At 44.5% G+C, this 21,376-nt stretch overlaps 1 protein-coding gene across 3 annotated transcripts in view; it reads right to left on the bottom strand.

The window, feature by feature from the left end:
- Positions 1-268: 268 nt before the first annotated feature.
- LOC115095729 (lysosomal acid lipase/cholesteryl ester hydrolase-like) overlaps positions 269-21,376 on the bottom strand; it is a 116,512-nt gene continuing 95,404 nt past the window's right edge. For all 3 annotated transcript variants that reach the window (XM_029609821.1, XM_029609823.1, XM_029609822.1), the window contains exons 8-10: positions 12,859-12,930; positions 5,591-5,662; positions 269-3,554 (exon numbers count right to left, since the gene is read on the bottom strand). In XM_029609821.1, the coding sequence (XP_029465681.1) occupies positions 3,321-3,554; positions 5,591-5,662; positions 12,859-12,930 (378 nt within the window). In that variant the 3' untranslated portion in view covers positions 269-3,320. The remainder of the gene's footprint in view (positions 3,555-5,590; positions 5,663-12,858; positions 12,931-21,376) is intronic.

Genomic DNA, 21,376 nt, shown 5'->3' with positions numbered 1-21,376 from the left:
TAGACATACATGAAAGGGAAGCCAGAAAGAGATTCTTAGTGGCTGATGGGATGAGATGCAGCACTGAAAGCTGTTTTCTCTGCTACACATAGGCTGAGTTGCAGGTCACCATGGTGAGCAGGCACTCAGGATTTCAGCAGCTTTCATGTATAATCTCAAACAAAATTCTATTTCAATCCAAGAAAATCTGTGAATCCAATAGTAAATAACAGCCTTGACTTATGTGACTATAGTAACAGATTAATACAAACAGAACAACCTGGACATGTACGTTGCAAAATAGATCATCCAGCTTTATTAAAAATATTGCACAACTTAGCTTTGTTGATAATGATTTACAAATACCGCTAAAACAGATGTCTTTGATACACAGAACAGCTTTGAGTAACATGCTCTATTCTCTTTTAGAGACTTTTTCTTTCAACTGCAATACAACAGCTTGGTCAGGAGCTATAATGTGCATCCTCAGGAGTCATGTTTGGGCTAGAAATTTAATACATAAAAAAGCAGTATATTCCAAGAGATTCGTTTGGCATTGATTTTGATTGGTTGGTTTCTGATCTGAACTGTTTCTAAAGATGACATCCAGGTTGTTTATCTTTAAAAAAAAACCAAACCAGACCCTTGTAGACTTTTGAAAAAGTGTTTATAAGAATTAGAGCATTCTTACAAATGTTCACCTTTACAGCTATGACACTGATGAAGGTATTTTCTGCCAAAAAAAATACCGAGTTGGTGTTTTCCAGAATATATAGCAACAGAGAAAAGTGTGCTGATAAAGCAAAGTAATATGTTTTTCTTTGTTTTATAAGTAATTATGCAATATCTGGAATGCACATTATGCTTTTAAATTTTATTTTTTGCATGTCATGTATGGGACCATTTAAAACAATTATTGTTTAATTATATGGCTATATGATTGTAAAGTTTTGGTGGTCTAGATGTATGGGATCTATTTAAAGTTTGAGTACGTGCCAGATACTTGTGACTTGGATTGGCCATTGTTGGAAACAGGATACTGGGCTTGATGGACCTTTGTTCTGACCCAGTATGGCATATCTTATGTTCTTGTAAGAAAAGAGCAAAATCCCCCCCCCCCCCAAAACACGTTTTGATAGTCTCAAACAGTAAAAAAAAAAATGGAATTTACCTTTTTTTTTTAATATTAGATTTGGTGTAGTATATTGCTATGGCTCTAATTTATTGTTTTGTTGGACTCAGAAACTTACCATAAATCAGGAACAATGATGTTAAAATGGCCTCATTAATTTTGTTGGCTGTGAGGATTATTATTAAAGTTGGTAATAAAACATGCAAGTGGCTGGGTGTAGGAATAATTATCTGTCTTGTAATCACAGATAATGAAGGGGATTGTTTAAGGCCTGAAATGGCCTACCAATGAAAATAGCACTTTTAGTAAACTGTGTCCATGCTTGGGCCCAATAGAGAGGGCATTGGTAGGTCAAGGGTTGAGAGGTCAGGTAAACACAAGATTGAGGAATTAGTGGGGGGGGGGGGGGGGGGGGCAGGAAATTGAGTGGTATATGGGAAAATGAAATGCTCATCTATCCAAAGTGGAAGAATATCATCTGAGCAGATTGGATAGGCCAATTTCATCTTTCTGTCATCATCTACTAAGTTAATATTCTCTCAGGACTAAAATCAGAGACTACAAAATAGACCACCAAAGCTTCTTTTATACAAGGTTCTTTTCCAAGGATCTCAATACAGAAGAAAACCCCTGATCATTTTAAAAAGGACTAACATGGCTAACTGATTTTATATTGTAATATATATATATATATATATATATATATATACTCCTCTGTTATAGTGAAGAATTTTACTTTAAACACTGCATCCTTCATATTGTAGGACTTCTGTAATCTTCTGGCACCATACCAGGGAGTCTAGCAATGGGCAGCTTCCTTAGCTCAGACAGTAGAAAAACCCAACTTATTTTGACCTGGTTGTTCTATTTGTTCCACTTATTACTTTACTCTGTCACATAAACATTACATTTTAAACACTTTCAAATTTATGACATTTCCAGCTAAACCCTCACCCCAGTCACATAAAAATATACAGCATTAGCAGCTAGTTTGTATACTTGTTCAAAAACAAATGTTATTTTCTATTAATGTAAATGGAGATGAATGCTCACATTGCTGTCCACTCTTTCAACTTCTTGTCTCCAGCCCAGTGACAATTAACAAAGAAACTCAATAAGGGTCAAAACTTATCATGGCTGGGCCTTCTTTGCGAAGACAATATAACAACCTATGTTGAGTCCCCGGCTTTCTTTTGAGTGGGGAAGGGGTGGAAGGGGCACTTGTGACACGTAAAGACTTCTGATCTAAGCACCAAACACTAAGTATCAGTGGCTTCTTAGCTGGCCTCCAGATATAAGATAACACATAAAGGGGAGATACCTGAAGGTATTAATGAGGCATAAACATAAAATCTTTTCCGTTGGAAAGGAAACTGTACAACTAGGGGTCACAAAATGAAATTCCAAGAGGGACAACTCAGAACCATCAGAAAATATTTCTTTCACAGAGAAGGGTGGGGATGTCTGGAATGCCCTCCTGGAAGAAGAGGTGGTGAAGATCACAATGGTGAATGAATTCAAAACCGGGCATGGGATAAACACCGTGGATCCCTAGAGGCTGGAAATGAACAATTAACTTTTGGTGTATAACATTTATGCATGGGGGTAACCTGCATTGAGCAGCACTTACCACCCTTATCAGAGCACATGGGGGTAAATCTGCAAGGAGTGCCAGATACTTCCTTATGCATCTTGCCGGGCAGACTGGATGGATCTCTTGGTCTTTATCTGCTGTTATTACTATGTTATTATGTGTGTGTGTGTTATGACTTGTCATGAATAACAAGAGAGCTGAGAGGTAAGTTCAGATCACAGTATTTCAATATTTTCTCAAGCAATGAAAATATATTCAGGTCTTGATTATTCCTCAGTATTGGACTGGCTCAGCCAACAGATTCAATCAGAGCTTTCGTTAAGCTCTTGATTTCAACTCATCTGCCTGCACCAGATATTAGGGTAGCTCTCTGTAATATTAAATGTGGCTGGCTTCAAAATACTCCCCTTGGGAAATTAATTAAACACTTAATTTTTTTTTCTTTCAGAACTTCTAAAATGGAGACAAATGATTACAAATGACAGATAAGAAAACATAGAGAAGAGTCTTCTTTTGGTCTTAAAAAAATAACAGTATAGGAAATGCCTTGTTACCAAAACTGAAGAAAACTGGCCTCAGTGGGTCTGCTTATCCTAGCAACTCCTCTAGGTAGGTTTATAAATATTTTTTCATTATGTTAAGCATTTCATTGTAAAGGCGCTCTGGGGCATCAAGACCCCATATAAAATCCAGATGTTCCCATTCAGGAATATTCTTGTGGTAGAAGAGATTGGTAACTTGCGTAAGTAACATGGCAATGTCCTCGGGATCTGCGAGCCAGTCATGCCCACCAGTCCAAATTGAAGTTGGTACTATCATATCTTTCACCTTGTATTTGGGAGGGGTAGACTAAGAAAGAAAGAACAGTTTAATAATTAGGAAAAGGCTCAATAGTTGAGTATTTTAAGAATTAAATAAATGTAGAGATTGATAAAATTACAACTCATCAAATCTTATTGGATCCTACAGTTCTTAAAAATCCTAATTAACCTGCTCAACTTTAACTTGCTGAGCACTGAAGACATGCAGCTAGGTACACAATTTTGTATAGTTGAAAGAATTACACCTTTTAGGTTACTTGCGGTTGATGCAAGATATTAACATACTTGGTCATGCAACTGTCCATCATTTACACAAACTGGCACATTCTGGCCATAGCTGAGAATACTGACTTGTGTTGGTTGATTTGGACAACTGCCTTTAATTTTTAATTAGTCCAACTTGTCTAATGATGCTTAAGGCAGCTTATAACATTATTAAAATACAGGTACATTACATCCCTGCTTCAAAGAGCTTAAATCTAACTGAGTACCTGAGGGAACAGGAGAGAAAGTGGCACACTCAAGGTCATAAGGAGTGTCAGTGGGGGGAAGTGGGATTCAAACCCTAGTTTCACTAGTTCTTCCTAGACCAGTGATGGCAAACTCCAGTCCTCGAGTGCCACAAACTGGCCAGGTTTTCAGGATAGCTACAATGAATATGCATGAGAAAGATTTGCATGTGCTGCCTCCACTGTATGCAAATCTATCTCATGCATATTCATTGTGGATATCCTGAAAACCTGGCCTGTCTGTGGCATTCAAGGACTGGAGTTCGCCGTCACTGCTCTAGGCCATTGCTAGGCAATACCTTCAATTTAATTTTGTGTACTTTGTATGGCACTGTTGAAATCTATTGTTGCAGAAAAGATAGGCACAGGAAAGCATAGCTGGTTTCATAGACTGCTGTAAAAATCAATCATTCTTCATAAAGAAGGGCTCCACCCATTAATATGACAGCAGCGCAGGAATTTAGATCAAAGTCCAGGTGGTGCTTGGGTAAAACAGTACATTACTCTGTACTCTCCCAGTCAACGATCCATAAGCCACCTTTGTTCATTTTTTAAATGTTTATCACTTTGTACCCTCAGCAGTGTCTGCTGCCCTACCCCTTGCCTGATGATCCTATCCATGTGGCTTGAAATCTTTTCCTGGCCGCAGGACTGTAAGGTTGCTTTCTCCAAGGTGGCTGCACCACCTCCGTGGCATTTCCAGGCCTGCTGTCCCTGTCTGATGGGGGATCCAAACCCGAATCTCCCAAGCTGCAGTGCTCTGACACTGAGCCAGCCCAGGAAAAGAACTTTTTAATAAATAACATTTATTCAATCTAATATTGACTCTCTAGGCTCTCTCATGGTCGGGTTATTTATTTATTTAACTTATTTATATACAGTTTTATGGATATGACATTGACCAAAGCGGTTTACAACAATATAATTATAACAAAACAACAAAAGTAACATTTAAAATAAAATAAAAAATACAAGTTAAAAATAAAATAAACTAAGTTTGAATAAAAATACAAGTTTAAAAACATGATCAATAACTTAAAAATATGTTATGGTTGAATATAAGACAGCAGATTCAAAAACTACACTTTCAATTTTTCTTTTCCTTTGGCAGCTTATCACACAGACACCAACTTTATAGGGAATCATACTCAAAATATATTCCATATGCCATTTACAATATTCTATACCTACAATTCAAAGTCTCCAGAGAAGCAATGATCTTCATACAGAACATATAGCCAGGCCCTAGGTAACTGTTGTTACTGTGTCAGGAATGAATAGCGTAGGAGGGGTGCACTTGTCTGTATGGGCAAATGTAAGAAAGGGCAGCACTGATAGGAAGGAGAACCAGTGTCTCAGTGAAGAAGTGAGACACGTTGACACAATCTGCCTTTGACCACTTCATGACAGAGAAATCAGTCATCCTGAATGCCAGGTCTCCTCCTATAAAATCCTCCTCCTGAAAATGTATCACCTTGCTATCAAATGAAAGGATGCTACTTTATATCTTCCCTCTGTCTCTAAAAAACCGATGCTTTTGTGAAAAGTACTTTACCTGGTTGTAATGAACCATATTTTTCGCCTTAGTGCCCCAGTCCAAAGCTTTGAGTTCTCCTGATTTCGATGCCTAAAATCAATGGAAAAATATTCAAAAGAATATATTTTAATACCAGTCTGACAGGCACTAGATTAACATTCAGCCTCCAGAAACATCTAAATAAGCTTTTTACCACTCTCAGCAATGGCTGCATAATCTATGGTAATGGTATGACATGCTGTTTAGATAGAAGGAACTATACAAGAAAAACATATTTTTACATCTATCTTTAAAGTTTTATGTGATTTTATTGCCTTATGATTTATCCAGCTGAAGTAGCAAATGTTAATAAGCTTCCATGTTTACCAGACACTGTGGAAGCTGCTAAATAGCTAAGCAGGGATATATGTTTTCTCAGTCAAAGCTTTTATTTGTTATAAGAACATAAGAAATTGCCATGCTGGATCAGACCAAGGGTCCATCAAGCCCAGCATCCTGTTTCCAATAGAAGCCAAACCAGGCCACAAGAACCTGGCAAGTACCTAATCACCAAAAAGATCCCATGCTACTGATGCAATTAATAGCAGTGGCCATTCCCTAAGTAAACTTGATTAATAGCAATTAATGGACTTCTCCTCCAAGGACTTATCCAAACCTTTTTTGAACCCAGCTATACTAATTGCACTAACCACATCCTCTGGCAAGAAATTCCAGAGCTTTATTGTGCATTGAGTGAAAAAGAATTTTCTCCAATTAGTCTTAAATGTGCTACTTGCTAACTTCATGTAATGCCCCCTAGTCCTTCTATTATCCGAAAGTGTAAATAACAGATTCACATCTACTCTTTAAAGACCTTTCATGATCTTAAAGACTTCTATCATATCCCCCCTTAGCCATCTCTTCTCAAAGCTGAACAGCCCTAACCTCTTCAGCCTTTCCTCTTAGAGGAGCTGTTCCATCCCCTTTATCATTTTGGTTGCCCTTCTCTGTACCTTCTCCATCGCAACTATATCTTTTCTGAGATGTGGCGACCAGAAATGTATACAGTATTCAAGGTGCGGTCTCACCATGGAGCGATACAGAGGCATTATGACATTTTCGGTATTATTAACCATTCCCTTCCTAATAATTCCTAACATTCTGTTTGCTTTTTTGACTGCTGCAGCACACTGAGCTGACAATTTCAAAGTATTATCCACTATGATGCCTAGGATCTTTTTTCCTGGGTGGTAGCTCCTAATATGGAACCTAACATTGTGTAATTACAGCATGGGTTATTTTTCCCTATATGCGACACCTTGCACTTGTCCACATTAAATTTAATCTGCCATTTGGATGCCCAATCTTCCAGTCTTGCAAGGTCCTCCTTGCAATCCACTTGTGATTTAACTACTCAGAATAATTTTGTATCATCCGCAAGTTTGATAACCTCACTCATCATATTCCTTTCCAGATCATTTATAAATATTTTGAAAAGCATAGGTCCAAGTATAGATCCTTGAGGCACTCCACTGTTTACCCTTTTCCACTGAGAAAATTGACCATGTAATCCTATGCTCTATTTCTGGTCTTTTAACCAGTTTGTAATCCATGAAAGGATATCGCCTCCTATCCCATGACTTTTTAGTTTTCTTAGAAGCCTCTCGAGGGACTTTGTCAAACACCTTCTGAAAATCCAAATACACTACCATCTACCGGTTCATCTTTATCCACATGTTTATTAACCCCTTCAAAAAAATGAAGCAGATTTGTTAGGCAAGACTTCCCTTTGGTAAATCCAAGTTGACTGTGTTCCATTAAACCATATCTTTCTATATGCTCCACTTTTTTTCCTGGCACTGAAGTCAGGCTCACTGGTCTATAATTTCCCAGATCACCCCTGGAGCCCTTTTTAAATATTGGGGTTACGTTGGCTACCCTCCAGTTTTCAGGTACAATGGATGATTTTAAATAGGTTACAAATTTTAACTAATAGATCAGAAATTTCATTTTTGAGTTCCTTCAGTACCCTAGGATGCATACCATCTGGTCCAGGTGATTTGCAACTCTTTAGTTTGTCAATCTGGCCTACTACATCTTCCAGGTTCACAGTGATTTGGTTCAGTTCGTCCAAACCATCTCCCGAACTGGTATCTCCCCAACATCCTCATTAGTAAACACGGAAGCAAAGAATTCATTTAGTCTTACTGCAATGACCTTATCTTCCCTAAGAGCCCCTTTAACCCCTCGATCATCTAACGGTCCAACTGACACCCTTCGGATATATTCTAAAACTTTTTTATTATGAGTTTTTGCCTCTACGGCCAGCTTCATTTCAAATTCTCTCTTTGCCTGTCTTATCAATGTTTTATGTTTAACTTGACAATGCTTATACTTTATACTATTTTCTTCAGATGGATCCTTCTTCCAATTTTTGAAGGATTTTTTTTTTTTTTTTGCTAAAATAGTCTCTTTCACCTCACCTTTTAACCATTCTGGTAATCGTTTTGCCTTCCTTCCACCTTTCTTAATATGTGGAATACATCTGGACTGCGTGTCTAGGATTGTATTTTTAAACAATGTCCATGTCTGTTGAACACTTAACCTTTGCAGCTGCACCATCCAGTTTTTTTCTAACTATTTTCCTCATTTTATCAAAGTTTCTCTTTTGAAAATTTAGTTTTAGAGCTGTAGATTTACTTATTGTGCCCCTTCCAGTTATTAGTTTAAATTTGATCATGTTATGATCACTATGGCCAAGTGGCCCCACCACTATTACCTCTCTCACCAAATCCTGCATTCCACTAAGAATTAAATTTAAAATAGTTCCCTCTCTTGTTGGTTCCTGAAACAATTGCTCCATGAAGCAGTCATTTATTACATCCAGGAACTTTATGTCTCTAGCAAATCCTGATGTTACATTTACCCAGTCAATATTGAGGTAATTGAAATCTCCCATTATTATTGCACTGCCAAATTTGTTAGCTTCCCTGATTTCTCTTAGCATTTCATCATCTGTCTGTCCATTTTGTCCAGGTGGATGGTAGTATACTCCTATAACTATACTCTTACCCAATACACATGGGATTTCTATCCATATAGATTCTACTGAGCATTTAGTCTCTTGTATGATCTTTATCCTGTTGGACTCTATACCCTTCTGGACATAAAGTGCCTCATCCCCACCAAGTTGATCCTCCCTATCATTGCAATATAATTTGTACCCTGATATAGCACTGTCCCATTGGTTATCCTCCTTCTACCAGGTCTCTGTGATGCCAGAGGTGAGAGCAGACTTCCATTGGCAGATGGAGCCGAATCGAATAGTCCAGAGACTGCAGGTTCCAATGAGACAGCAGGGAACGAGGAAGCGTACCCATATGCACCCTTGCCCAAGGTACTACTTCCAGGGTTGCCGCCATTAACCCAAGCACCTGTAGATAAGACCACGCTGTCGGGCATATAGTGCTCACCAAGAGATGCACCTGTACCATGAACTTTTGAATATGAGTTTCTGGAAGAAAAAATCTGTCAAAATGTACACCTAGATATTCCAATGATTGAGATGTTTGAAGACTGCTTTTGGCCAGGTTCACCACCCAAGCAAGTTCCTGCAACAAGGAAATCATCTTGTGGGTCACCAGATGGCTTTCTTTCAGAGACTTGGCCTGAATCAACCAGTCATCTAAATATGGGTGTACGAGGATCCCATCCTTAGTTCTGCCGCCACTACCACCATAACCTTGGAAAAGGTTCTGGGAGCAGAAGCTAGACCAAAAGGCAGCGCCCGAAATAATAATGGCACGCCAGTACTGCTCCAATCAGATAGAACTATGGAGGTATGCATTGGACAGATCCAAGGAGTTCAGAAATTCCCCTGACTGGCAGTCATTATCACTGAGCACAATGTCTCCATGCAAGAGAGTCACCCGCAAATGACAGTTGACCCCTTTCAGATCCAGGATGGTAGGTAGGTAAGGAGTCCTCCTTGGGCACAAAGAAATAAATGGAATATCACCCCATATTTTCTTGAGATGAGGGCACTGGAACCACAGCCCTCAGACTGAGGAGCCTTGACAGTTTACTCTTGACTGCCTGTTTCTTCTGCGGAGAGTGGCAGTGAGACACCATGAACACGTTCCGAGGAATACTGTGAAACTCCAGTGCATATCGTTCTCGTATTACCTCCAGGACCCACTGATCTGATGTAATCTTGACCCACTTCTGATAAAAGAGAGAGAGGCGTCCTCCCCCCCATCCACTACCCAAGCCTGCTCCCCGCTTGGGCTGTCTGAGTCAAAAGGACTGAGGCCTACCAAAAGGGACGAAAATGCCTGGAACCCCTGAGATGGCCCCCCTCATAGCAAAGGGGCATGGTGATTGCTTCTTATCCTCCAGAAATCGAGGAACCGGGGATTCACTCTACCTACTGGCTATCATCTCCAACTCACTCCCAAACAAGAGCGATCCTTTAAAAGGCAATTTCGTTAAATTAGCTTTGGAGGTTGCATCGGCTGTCCAATTTCTCAGCCATAACTAACGCCTAGCCGCTATATTACCGGAGCCATTCCTCTAGCTGAGGTGCGGACCAAATTGCAGCCCGCATCTGCTAAAAAGGCAGTGGCGGGTTCCATAACTTCTCTGGAATTCACTCCAGAGTGACCAACCTCCTGAAAGAGAAGCAAGCAAGAGCAAGCCACCAGAGAACAACAGGAAGCTATCTGAAATGTCATGTCACTGCTTAAAATTCTTGCTTAAGGATAGCCTCAATTCTACTATCAAACACATCCTTCAAGGCCGCTCCTCCCTCGTCTGTTTAGAGACAGCACAGACAAGCGCATCCACTTTTGGAAAAATGCAGACACTCTCTCACCACTAGATCCAGGGGGTACAGGTCTTCCAAGGTCCGACCCCCTTTAAAATTTGCCTCCGAGGCATCCCGTTCAAGATCAAACAGTTCTTGAATGGCCTCCATAGCTGGGAAAAAAACATGAGACTTTAGCAAAGAAACCAAAATGGAATTCCTCTTTGGTTCAGACATGGAATCTGCCCCAGGAAGTCCCAGCATCTGCAATGTCTGGGAAATCAGAGCCGGCAATTCATCTCTATGAAAGAACCTCAACATAGCTCTCTATACAGTTCCAGCCCGGCGGGATTTCCCCATCCTCCAGGGGTGTCAGGATCTTCCTCATCATCAGTACCATCCGGATTCCTGACAGAAACACCTGCAGCTCGAGGTGCATTTCGGCACTTAAATGTACCGGAAGAAGGTAAGGCCACTGCCTGAGGATTTGCAGCAACAGGCTTGGACAGCGCTGAAGACTGCGCTTGAAGGAAGGATTGCAATCCTTGAAAAAACTCCACCCAAGAAAAGGCAGAATGATCCATGCCAAGAATAGGAGGCACCTGTGCAGCACTCACTGAGCTGCCATCCTCTGCTGAGGAACCAGTCACGGGAGTTCCAAGGTTAGGCATCCCTCCTGACATATCCTTAACTCAGCCATCATCAGGTGGGAAGACCCAGGCTTAGTAAAATCAGAGGAGGAATAATTTTCCCTGAGCCTATAAGCAGCACTGGCATAAGTTAGAGGGCCCTTCAGGCTGAGATGCCCTAATATGACAGGCAGCACAGAGAGAAAGATGCTTAGGTTTCTTAGCCACTGCCACCCTTAATCCTTCAGAATGCTTAACAGGCAACTGAAGATGTGCATCCAACCGAAGCCCCGCTGAAACAAAATTTATGCGCACAAATTTTATGCACACTTAATTTAAGCTTCCCAAGTTTGTGCACAAAAAAGCTACCTGCCCTGTTACCGCTCCAAACCTTGGCACACAACAGATATGTGAGAAACTTCAAATGGACACACTGGACGCATATGCATGCACAGACAATCCTGTAGAGGGCAGCCGACCGTGCAGAAAAAAGCACGTGAAAAATGCCACCGCAGCCTACCAGGTAGCACACAAAAAAGAAGCCTAATGGCGGAGCCCAGCCCAATGGAGCCGCTCAACTCGCTAGGCTGCCAAGTTCCCCTAACCCCCAAGGGAGCGGAAACAGATGTCGGGATGGTGCGCCAAGCATGGAGACTGGAGGAAGTCCTAAACTAACCCCTCCACTCTATCTCTGAACAATTTTTCTTCTTCTTTTTTTTTTTTATATATATAACACTTACGAGAGCTCAGCCCTTCCTGGCTGAGTACAGAGACGGTCTCCAGCTGCGGGTGGAGAAGGCATATGCCATCATTGCCACGCTCGGCCTCCTGTATCCCCTGCCTTTAAGTTGTACAATCAACTAAATCCACGCAGGCTAAAAAACAGCTACCGGACCAAGGCATACATCTGAGGGACCATGGAAATCACCTCAGGAATTCCCAACTGGGTGAGGGACCATTTGGTATCACCAGAGGAGAGCAGGGCAATTAATTTTCCTTTGCAAATTCTCCTTCTAAAAGCTGAAGCAATCCTCAGTAGGGAGATGCACGTCTATCATTTGCTGGAGACGGAGAATACTGATAGGCTGATGTCACTGCAGGAGTATATATATTGTGATGTCAGTTCGCTCTGTCTCCATCTGCTAGTAGAGGTGCATAACCCACTGGGTTCTGGTTTCATCTGACTGGATGCTAAAAAATAGCTGCCAGTTAAAGCAAACAAAATCATTACAATCCTTTTGTTTCATTTCTGAGGAGAAATAAATTGTTTTGAAAAGTTGCTTCTACTTAGTCCTTTCTGCCATTGTTAATGTAGGTAAATTAGAGAACTGGTGTACTAATTCTCCTCCCTGCCCATGAACACACAAAACCCTCTGTGGCATCATTCAGATATACAAAACAAAGAATAAAGTAGGGACAGGTGAAGGGTAGACTCACAGGGGACTTTTATGTTTCAAAAAAGCACTGGCCATAATAAAACATGCCACCTTTTGTTTCTAGAAAATGTAAGACTAAGAAAACAGATTAGGACAAAACACCCCAAATACCTATGAACAAGACCATTGAATGAAGCAATCTAGGCAAGATCATTTGAAGGCTCTAGTTAGTATTCATGCATGAACTATGAGTGACCTAAAACAGGAGATTCACATGTGTAAACATGACCCCTGTCCCACCAAAACAAATTTTCATATGCAATTTAATCCAAAAATCCCAGTCCTGGAGTAATGAAGGTTATTCCTCTGGTCTGAGCACAGTCAGCACTACCAGAAGTCTTAGGGTAGGATGTAGTAACTAGTTATCAAAGTTGTGCCATTTGAAGTACAACTGTATTGTAGACAACAACAAAGCCAAGGATAACTATTCCCCATTACCTGTAGCCAGTGTATCATGTTCTGCACTGATGTCCCAGCTGGGCAGTGTGAGGAATATACATTTACTCGACTCTGTAAGGAAACAAAATGATCATCCAAAAGTTATCAACCACCCACAGAGCTGATAGGATTAGCCAGATTGCGTCTTATAAAAGAGCATGGAACGGTTTTGAAGAAAAGAAGTATCTTTATAATAAAATACGAAAGGCTACTCATTGGGGGTTCATTTCGCCACACGGGCAAGCCCTCCATGGGTCAGGATATGAAAGGGGAGGAGAGCGAATCACGAGTTGGGGAATTTTGGGATGTAACGGAGTTCTCAGTGTATCTATATTATTTTTGTATGTATGTGTTAGCCTGGGACCAAGTTCCATTAGGGCCAATATTAATGAACAACCTTTGGATTTTGCAGTTCACCCATGTTTCTTATACTTTACTGGTATGGTTAATTTAGTTTCCCTTAATGTAAAAGGCTTAAAACCTATAAAAAGTGTTTCTTACTACGAAGGGAGCTGTTAATGAAAAAAAAGTTAGCATTGCCTTTATTCAAGAGAGACACACCTTCGCAAAAGATATGAGCATTTATTACATAGAAACATAGAAATGACGGCAGAAGAAGACCAAACAGCCCATCCAGTCTGCCCAGCAAGCTTTGCACTTTTTATTTATTTATTTTTTTCTCATACTTCTGTTAGTCTTGGCTCTTAGTAACCTTTTGGTTCTATTTCCCTTCCATCCCCACCATTAATGTAGAGAGCAGTGTTGGAACTGCATCTAAGTGAATACCTAGCTTAATTAGTTAGGGGTAGTAACCGCTGCAATAAGCAAGCTACACCCATGCTTATTTGTTCACCCAGACTATGTAATTCAGTCCTTGTTGGTTGTTGTCAGTATATAGATCCACTTTTCTTCATTCCCCCTGCTGTTGAAGCAGAGAGCTATGCTGGATATGCGTGAAGTATCGGTCTTTTTCCCCTGCCGTTGAAGCAGAGAGCTATGCTGGATATGCGTGAAGTATCTGTCTTTCTCCCCTGCCGTTGAAGCAGAGAGCTATGCTGGATATGCGTGAAGTATCTGTCTTTCTCCCCTGCCGTTGAAGCAGAGAGCTATGCTGGATATGCGTGAAGTATCGGTCTTTCTCCCCTGCCGTTGAAGCAGAGAGTTATGCTGGATATGCGTAAAGTATCCGTCTTTCTCCCCTGCAGTTGAAGCAGAGAGCTCTGCTGGATATGTATTGAAAGTGAAGTATCAGGCTTATTTGGTTTGGGGTAGTAACCGCCGTAACAAGCAAGCTACTCCCTGCTTTTTGTGAATGCAAATCTTTTTCCACATTTCCTCTTGCCGTTGAAGCTTAGACCATTGTTGGAGTCGCATTAACCGTGTGTATGTTTATTGAATAAGGGTATTATCTCCAGGCAGTAGCAGTCATTCCCGCGAGCCACCCACTCTTCATTCATGTCCTCTAGACTTTATGGATCCACAGTGTTTATCCCAAGCCCCTTTGAAGTCCTTTACAGTTTTAGTCTTCACCACTTCCCCCAGAAGGGCATTCCAGGCATTCACTATCCTCTCCGTGAAGAAATACTTCCTGACATTGGTTCTGAGTCTTCCTCCCTGGAGTTTCAAATCGTGACCCCTGGTTCTGCTGATTTTTTTCCCGACAGAAAAGGTTTGTCGTTGTCTTTGGATCATTAAAACCTTTCAAGTATCTGAAAGCCTGTATCATATCACCTCTGCTTCTCCTTTCCTCCAGGGTATACATATTTAGATTCTTCAATCTCTCCTCATAAGTCATTCGATGAAGACCCTCCACCTTTCTGGTCGCCTCCATCTTGTCTCTGTCTCTTTGGAGATACGGTCTCCAGAACTGAACACAGTACTCCAGGTGAGGCCTCACCAAGGACCTGTACAAGGGGATAATCACTTTCCTTTTCTTACTCGATATTCCTCTCTCTATGCAGCCCAGCATTCTTCTGGCTTTAGCTATCGCCTTGTCACATAGTGTCTAATGATCTGAAGTCGGCGAAACAATCACCCCAAGGTCGCTCTCCTGTTCCGTGCACATCAGCCTTTCCCCCCCCCATCGAATACAGTTCATTCGGATTTCCACTCCCCATATGCATGACTCTGCACTTCTTGGCACTGAATCTCAGCTGCCATATCTTCGACCACTCTTCCAGCTTCCTTAAATCCCGTCTCATTCTGTCCACTCCTTCCGGAGTGTCCACTCTGTTGCAGATCTTAGTGTCATCCGCAAAAAGACAAATCTTACCTTCTATCCCGTCCTCAATGTCGTTCACAAATATATTGAACAGGACCGGTCCCAACACCGATCCTTGCGGTACACCGCTTAAAACCGCTCTCTCTTCAGAGAACTCTCTCTGGATACCATCACACATTGTCTTCTGTCCTTCAACCAGTTTGCAATCCAGGCCACCACCTCGGCACTCACTCCTAAGCTTCTTATTTTATTCACCAGTCTCCTGTGCGGGACCGTATCAAAAGCTTTGCTGAAATCCAAGTAGATGACATTGAGTGCTCTTCCTTGATCCAATTCCTTGGTTACCCAGTCAAAAAAGTCAATCAGATTTGTCTGACAGGACCTTCCCCTGGTGAGAGAAATCTGATTGACTTTTTTTTTTTTTAGCCTTTATTAGCCTTTAAAGAATTCCCTCATATGCTTTTGGCCGCTGCAGGGAAGAATAACCATTATGCAGGCATAGGCAGTATTATATCCGCTGATTTAGTGTTTGACCTTCAGTCACAAGTAGTTGATCCAGGAGGGAGGTATGTGCTACTTAAAGTGAAAATAGGGGATCAATCATATTATCGCTAAATGCACCCAATCAAGATCAGGATACTTTCTTAGGGGAAATCAATGATTTGTTACTAGCGCATGTAGAGGGATATCTCATATTAGGGGGGGGGGGGGGGAATTTTAATATTTCGCCTAACCCCGCCCTGGATAATTCTATACCCATAGCTTCAACACAGCAAAAAATCAGGAAGGCTTTTTTCACCTTTGTAACTGATTGGAGCTTGGATGATGCTTGGTGGCATCGTTATCCCACATCAAGATCTTATACCTTTTATTCAGTCCCTCATGATAGCTACTCCTGAATAGTCCTTTTCTTAATAGAGAAAACTTTAATACCTAATGTCCATAAAGTTATTATTGATGATATTACTTGGTCTGATCAAGCTCCAGTGAGACTGGCTTTTTCCTAAGGTTCTTGGGTACAACGGTCTTACCCGCAGGTACTGGGTGAGTAGCTGACAAGATAACTCTTTTCGGGTCGATGATATGTTGGGGTTCATCAGGTACGTCCTCTGAGAGAAATGAGCGAGATAAGAACGTTAGAGCAGATGCCCTATCTCCAGGGCGGTATTTCAGCACAAAGTCAAATCTGTTAAAGAACAGGGACCATCTTGCCTGCCCTATGGTTTAGGCGCTGTGTGTGGCGGAGGTACTCCAGATTTTTATGATCTGCAAAAACTGTGATCTGATGCTGTGCACCTTCAAGCCAGGGGCGCCACTCCTCAAATGCCATCTTTATTGCCAGGAGTTCTTTATCCCCTATGCAGTAGTTCTTCTTCACTGGCGAGAAGCGACGGGAGAAAAATGAGCATGGGTGTAAGGTCTTAGAATCACCGGCCTGGCTTAGCACGGCCCCTACGCCTACATCTGAGGCATCGACCTCAACGATGAAGGGCCTGGTTGGATCTGGATGTCGGAGGCATGGCTTGCACGAAAAGGCATCTTTCAGTTTCTGGAATGCTGTTACTGCACGATGTTGGCACCTTTCTTAGTCATTGCTGTAAGCGGAACAGTTAGTGAGGAATAGTTCTTTATGAATGTTCTGTAGTAGTTGGTAAATCCCAGAAATTGTCTAAGAGCCTTTAGACCTGTGGGTTGTGTCCATTTCTGAATGCTCTCCAGCTTCTGTGGGTCCATTTGGAAACCTTGGTTGGAAACAATGTACCCTAAGAAAGGCACGGATTCCTTGTGGAAAAGAAAATTAGGTCTTACCTCTGTTAATTTTCGTTCCTGTAGTACCAAGGATCAGTCCAGACTACTGGGTTATGCCTCCGCACCAGCAGGTGGAAACAGAGCAAAACTTGACGAGCTCCACTATATATACACACCAGGGTGCCACCCTCAGCCTGTCAGTATTACTCAATGTCAAAGCAGTGGATATTCCCCATGTAACTAAAACTATCTACATAAAACCCAACCAGGGGAACCACGGGTCACTTATCCCCAAAGGAACCCAGATTCAGAGACCAAAACCGAAGTGGCAAAACAGCCAACGACAGAGAAGAAAACCTTTCATCCACCACAGCGGACTCTCCGAACTAAACAGCAGAAAGATCAACAGGCAGAACTCTGGACTGATCCTTGGTACTACAGGAACGAAAATTAACAGAGGTAAGACCTAATTTTCTTTTCCCTGTACGTACCGGATCAGTCCAGACTACTGGGATGTACCAGAGCGCACTACTTAGGGGGGGAAATGGAGAGGCCCTGCTCCAAAATTTCCCTCTCTGGAATCCCGCACATCCAGTCTATAATGACGTGCAAAAGTATGCAACGACTTCCAGGTTGCTGCCTGGCAGATCTCTAGAGGGGAGACCTGTTGAAACTCGGCCCAGGACGCAGCCTGGGACCTCGTAGAGTGTGCCTTCAGCCCTAACGGTAGGGGGCGACCTGCAAGGAGATAAGCAGAATTTATGGTTTCCTTCAGCCAGTGAGCTATGGACGTCTTAGATGCCATATTACCCTTTTTAGGCCCACTCCAAAGAACAAATAGATGATTCGACACCCGGAAGGCATTTGTAACCTCCAGGTAGCGCAAGAGGACCTTGCGCACGTCCAATTTCTGCAGATCTCTAGAGGGCGCATCCAAGTGCTCGGCATGGGCAAACACAGGGAGATCTACTGACTGATTCAAATGAAACGCAGACACCACCTTGGGCAGGAAAGAAGGAACGGTCCGGAGGGAGACCCCTGACTCCGAGATTCTTAAGAACGGCTCCCGACATGAGAGAGCCTGCAGCTCTGAAACCCTCCTGGTGGAGGTGATTGCCACCAGGAAGATAGTCTTCAACGTGAGATCCTTCAAGGTGATCCTCTTCAGTGGCTCAAAGGGAGGCTGACACAAGGCCCTGAGCACCAGATTTAAGTTCCAGGACGGACAAGGTGAGACGAGCGGAGGACGCAAATGTGTTGCACCCTTTAGAAAAACGAATCAAATCGGGATGGGAAGCTAAGGGCCTCCCATCCACTGAACTGCGCAGGCCCCCAAGGGCTGCTACTTGGACCTGCAAGGAACTACAGGAGTCCCTTGGACAGACCATCCTGTAGGAAAGACAGTATATCAGGGATGGCAGCCTGGTGGACCGACCTAGCCATGCACCAGGATTCAAAGACCTTCCAGACCCGCATATAGGAACGAGACGTTGACACCTTGTGAGAGCTGAGCAGTGTGGCCACCACCGCATCCGAATACCCTTTACCTTTCAGACAACGCCTCTCAAAAGCCATGCCGCTAGAGAGAAGTGGGCCGTCTGGTTGAAACAGACGGGCCCCTGATGCAGTAGAGTCGACAGCGACGGGGAGCCAGAGCAGCGCCTCCAGGGACAGATTGACGAAATCCACAAACCAGGGCCTGCGTGGCCACTCCGGGGCCACCAGAATAACCTCCGTGGGATGGTTTTCTATGCGACGCAATACCTTTCCTATGAGAGGCCACGGGGGGAAGACGTACAGGAGGATCGACGGAGGCCACGGGAGCGCCAGGGCGTCTACCCCCTCCGCCCCAGGTTCCCTGCGACGAGCGAAAAACCGCGGTGCCTTCGCGTTCTGGAAGGTCGCCATCAGATCCATGGCCGGCCGTCCCCATCTGTCACAGATGAGCTGGAACGTGACATCCGACAGTTCCCACTCGCCTGGGTCGAGATGATGACGGCTCAGGAAATCCGCCTGCACGTTGTCCACCCCTGCGATATGGGACGCGGCGATCTGAAGTAGATGCTTCTCTGCCCACTGCATTAGCAGGCGAGCCTCCAGAGCCACTGGCCTCCTCCGTGTTCCACCTTGACGGTTGATGTAGGCCACCGTGGTCACATTGTCCGATAAGATCCTGACCGCTTTTCCTCGGACCAGAGGAAGGAAAGCTCGTAAGGCCAGGCGCACCACCCTGGTCTCCAGGCGATTTATCGACCAGCGGGACTCTGTTGCCAACCATTGTCCCTGCGCTGACTGTCTCAAACAGACCCCACCCCAGCCGGAGAGACTCGCGTCCGTGGTGACCACCGTCCACTCCGGAGTCACGAGGGAGACTCCCTGTAGAAGGTTGTCCTTTCTGAACCACCACCGCAGACTGGCCCGCGCTACCGCCGGCAAGGGCAGTGGGAGTTGATACTGTGCGGAGACAGGTCACCAACGGGACAGCAACGCCGTCTGCAAAGGCCGCATGTGCGCAAAAGCCCACGGAACCAGCCCCAACGTCGAGGTCATGAACCCAATCAACTGCAAGTAGTCCCAGGCCGTTGGAGGCCGCATCCGTAGGAAGGCCTTGACCTCATCCTGCAGCTTGCGGCAACGGTCCCGGGAGAGGAAGACCCTGCCAAGACGTGTATCGAATAACGCTCCCAAAAATTCCAGGGATTGTGACTGTCGGAGATGGCTCTTGGCCGTATTGACCACCCAACCAAGGGAGTGCAATAGGCGCAGAACCCGCTGGACCGCCAACTGACAGAGCTCCTCTGACTTGGCCCGGATCAGCCAATCGTCCAGATATGGATGAACCAGGAGGCCTTCCCAGCGGAGGTGGGCCGCCACCACCACCAGGATCTTGGTGAACGTCCTGGGGGCTGTCGCAAGGCCGAAAGGCAATGCTTGGAACGGATAGTGTCTTCCCAGAACGAGAAACCGTAGATATTTCTGATGGTCCTTCCGGATCCCGATGTGCAAGTATGCCTCTGTGAGGTCCAGAGAGGCCAGAAACTCCCCCCGACGGACTGATGCGGTCACGGACCTCAGGGTCTCCATGCGGAAACGCGGGTTCCAGAGGCAACGATTGACTCCCTTCAGATCGAGGATGGGTCGATACGTGCCTTCTTTCTTTGGTACGACGAAGTATATGGAGTAGTGTCCTCTTCGTTGCTCCGCGGCCGGGACTGGGACAATTGCTCCCAGTTCTTCCAGACGGACCAACGTTTGCAGGACCGCTTGCCTCTTGTCCGGATGTCCGTAAGGAGAGGGGAAACACCTTGGCCGAGGAAGGTAAGCAAAATCTAACGTGTAGCCGTGTCTTATCACTGAAAGGACCCATTGGTCTGAGGTAATTGTGGCCCAGGTTTCATAAAAGAGAGACAGCCTGCCTCCCACCTTTGGACTCGACCCCTGGGCCGGCCTGACATCATTGCGTAGACTTGCCATTCGGCGCGGCCGAGGAAGAGGAGGCAGGCCTGCCAAAACGCCTCCCCCGAAAGGGCTGAGACTGTTGTCTGCCACCTCCGGAGTGAAAGGAAACAGAAGAGGAAACTGAAGACGAAGAACCAGGGCGAGAGGAACGGGGCTTCCGGCTACTCCGGTATCGGGACCGAGAAGAGAAAGACCCCTTAGAGCGCGGTCTGTCCTCTGGCAGAGGGTAACCCCTCCTCTCGCCCAGCAGCTGAATCATGTTGTCCAGTTCCTTACCGAACAGGAGCCTACCTTTGAAGGGAAGAGAGCCCAGACGAGACTTGGAAGCCCCGTCCGCCGCCCAGTTTCTCAGCCACAGGAGACGCCTGGCCGTGACAGCGGACACCATGGACCGAGCTGAAGTTCGGAGAAGATCATGTAGGGAATCCGCACTATAGGCCACCACCGCCTCTAGACGTCTGGGCTGTCTGGCTTCCTCCTCGGAGAGACCCTCGTTGGCGAGGAGCTGCTGGACCCAACGGAGACCAGCCTGTAACGCAAAGTTATTGCAGATCGCCGCTCGTACTCCCAGCGCTGAGACCTCGAAGATCTTCTTCAATTGTACTTCCAACTTCCTATCCTGAAGATCCTTCAATGCCGTGGTCCCCGTGACCAGGATGGTGGTCTGCTTCGTCACCGCCGAGACCGACGTGTCTACCTTCGGCATCCGCAGTAGCTCCAGTGCGTCTTCCGGCAAGGGATACAGTTTTTCCATGGCCTTTGAGACCTTCAAGCCCAGATCCGGCGTGTCCCATTCTCTAAAAAGCAGGTCAGTGGAAGAGAAATGAAAGGGAAAAGTTGTAGGGGGACCACTCAGGCCCAAAAACACAGGATTCATGGAACCACCCCGGGGCTCCCCCGGAGGTTCCAGTATCCCCAATTCTTCCAAAATAGCGGGGATAAGGGGAGCCAATTCGTCCCGGCGGAAGAGGCGAAGGACCCTCGGGTCATCGCCCTCCGAGGCCTGCCCCTGGCGTGCCGAACCTTGTGCGGTAGCATCCTCGCCCTCTGCCCCCCTCGGGGGCAGGGAAGGGTCCTCCTGCTCCTCCG

Source organism: Rhinatrema bivittatum, chromosome 7 (genome assembly GCF_901001135.1).
Source record: "Rhinatrema bivittatum chromosome 7, aRhiBiv1.1, whole genome shotgun sequence".
In the NCBI taxonomy this organism is placed as follows: Eukaryota; Metazoa; Chordata; class Amphibia; order Gymnophiona; family Rhinatrematidae; genus Rhinatrema; species Rhinatrema bivittatum.
This window is presented reverse-complemented; position numbering and strand designations above follow the sequence as displayed.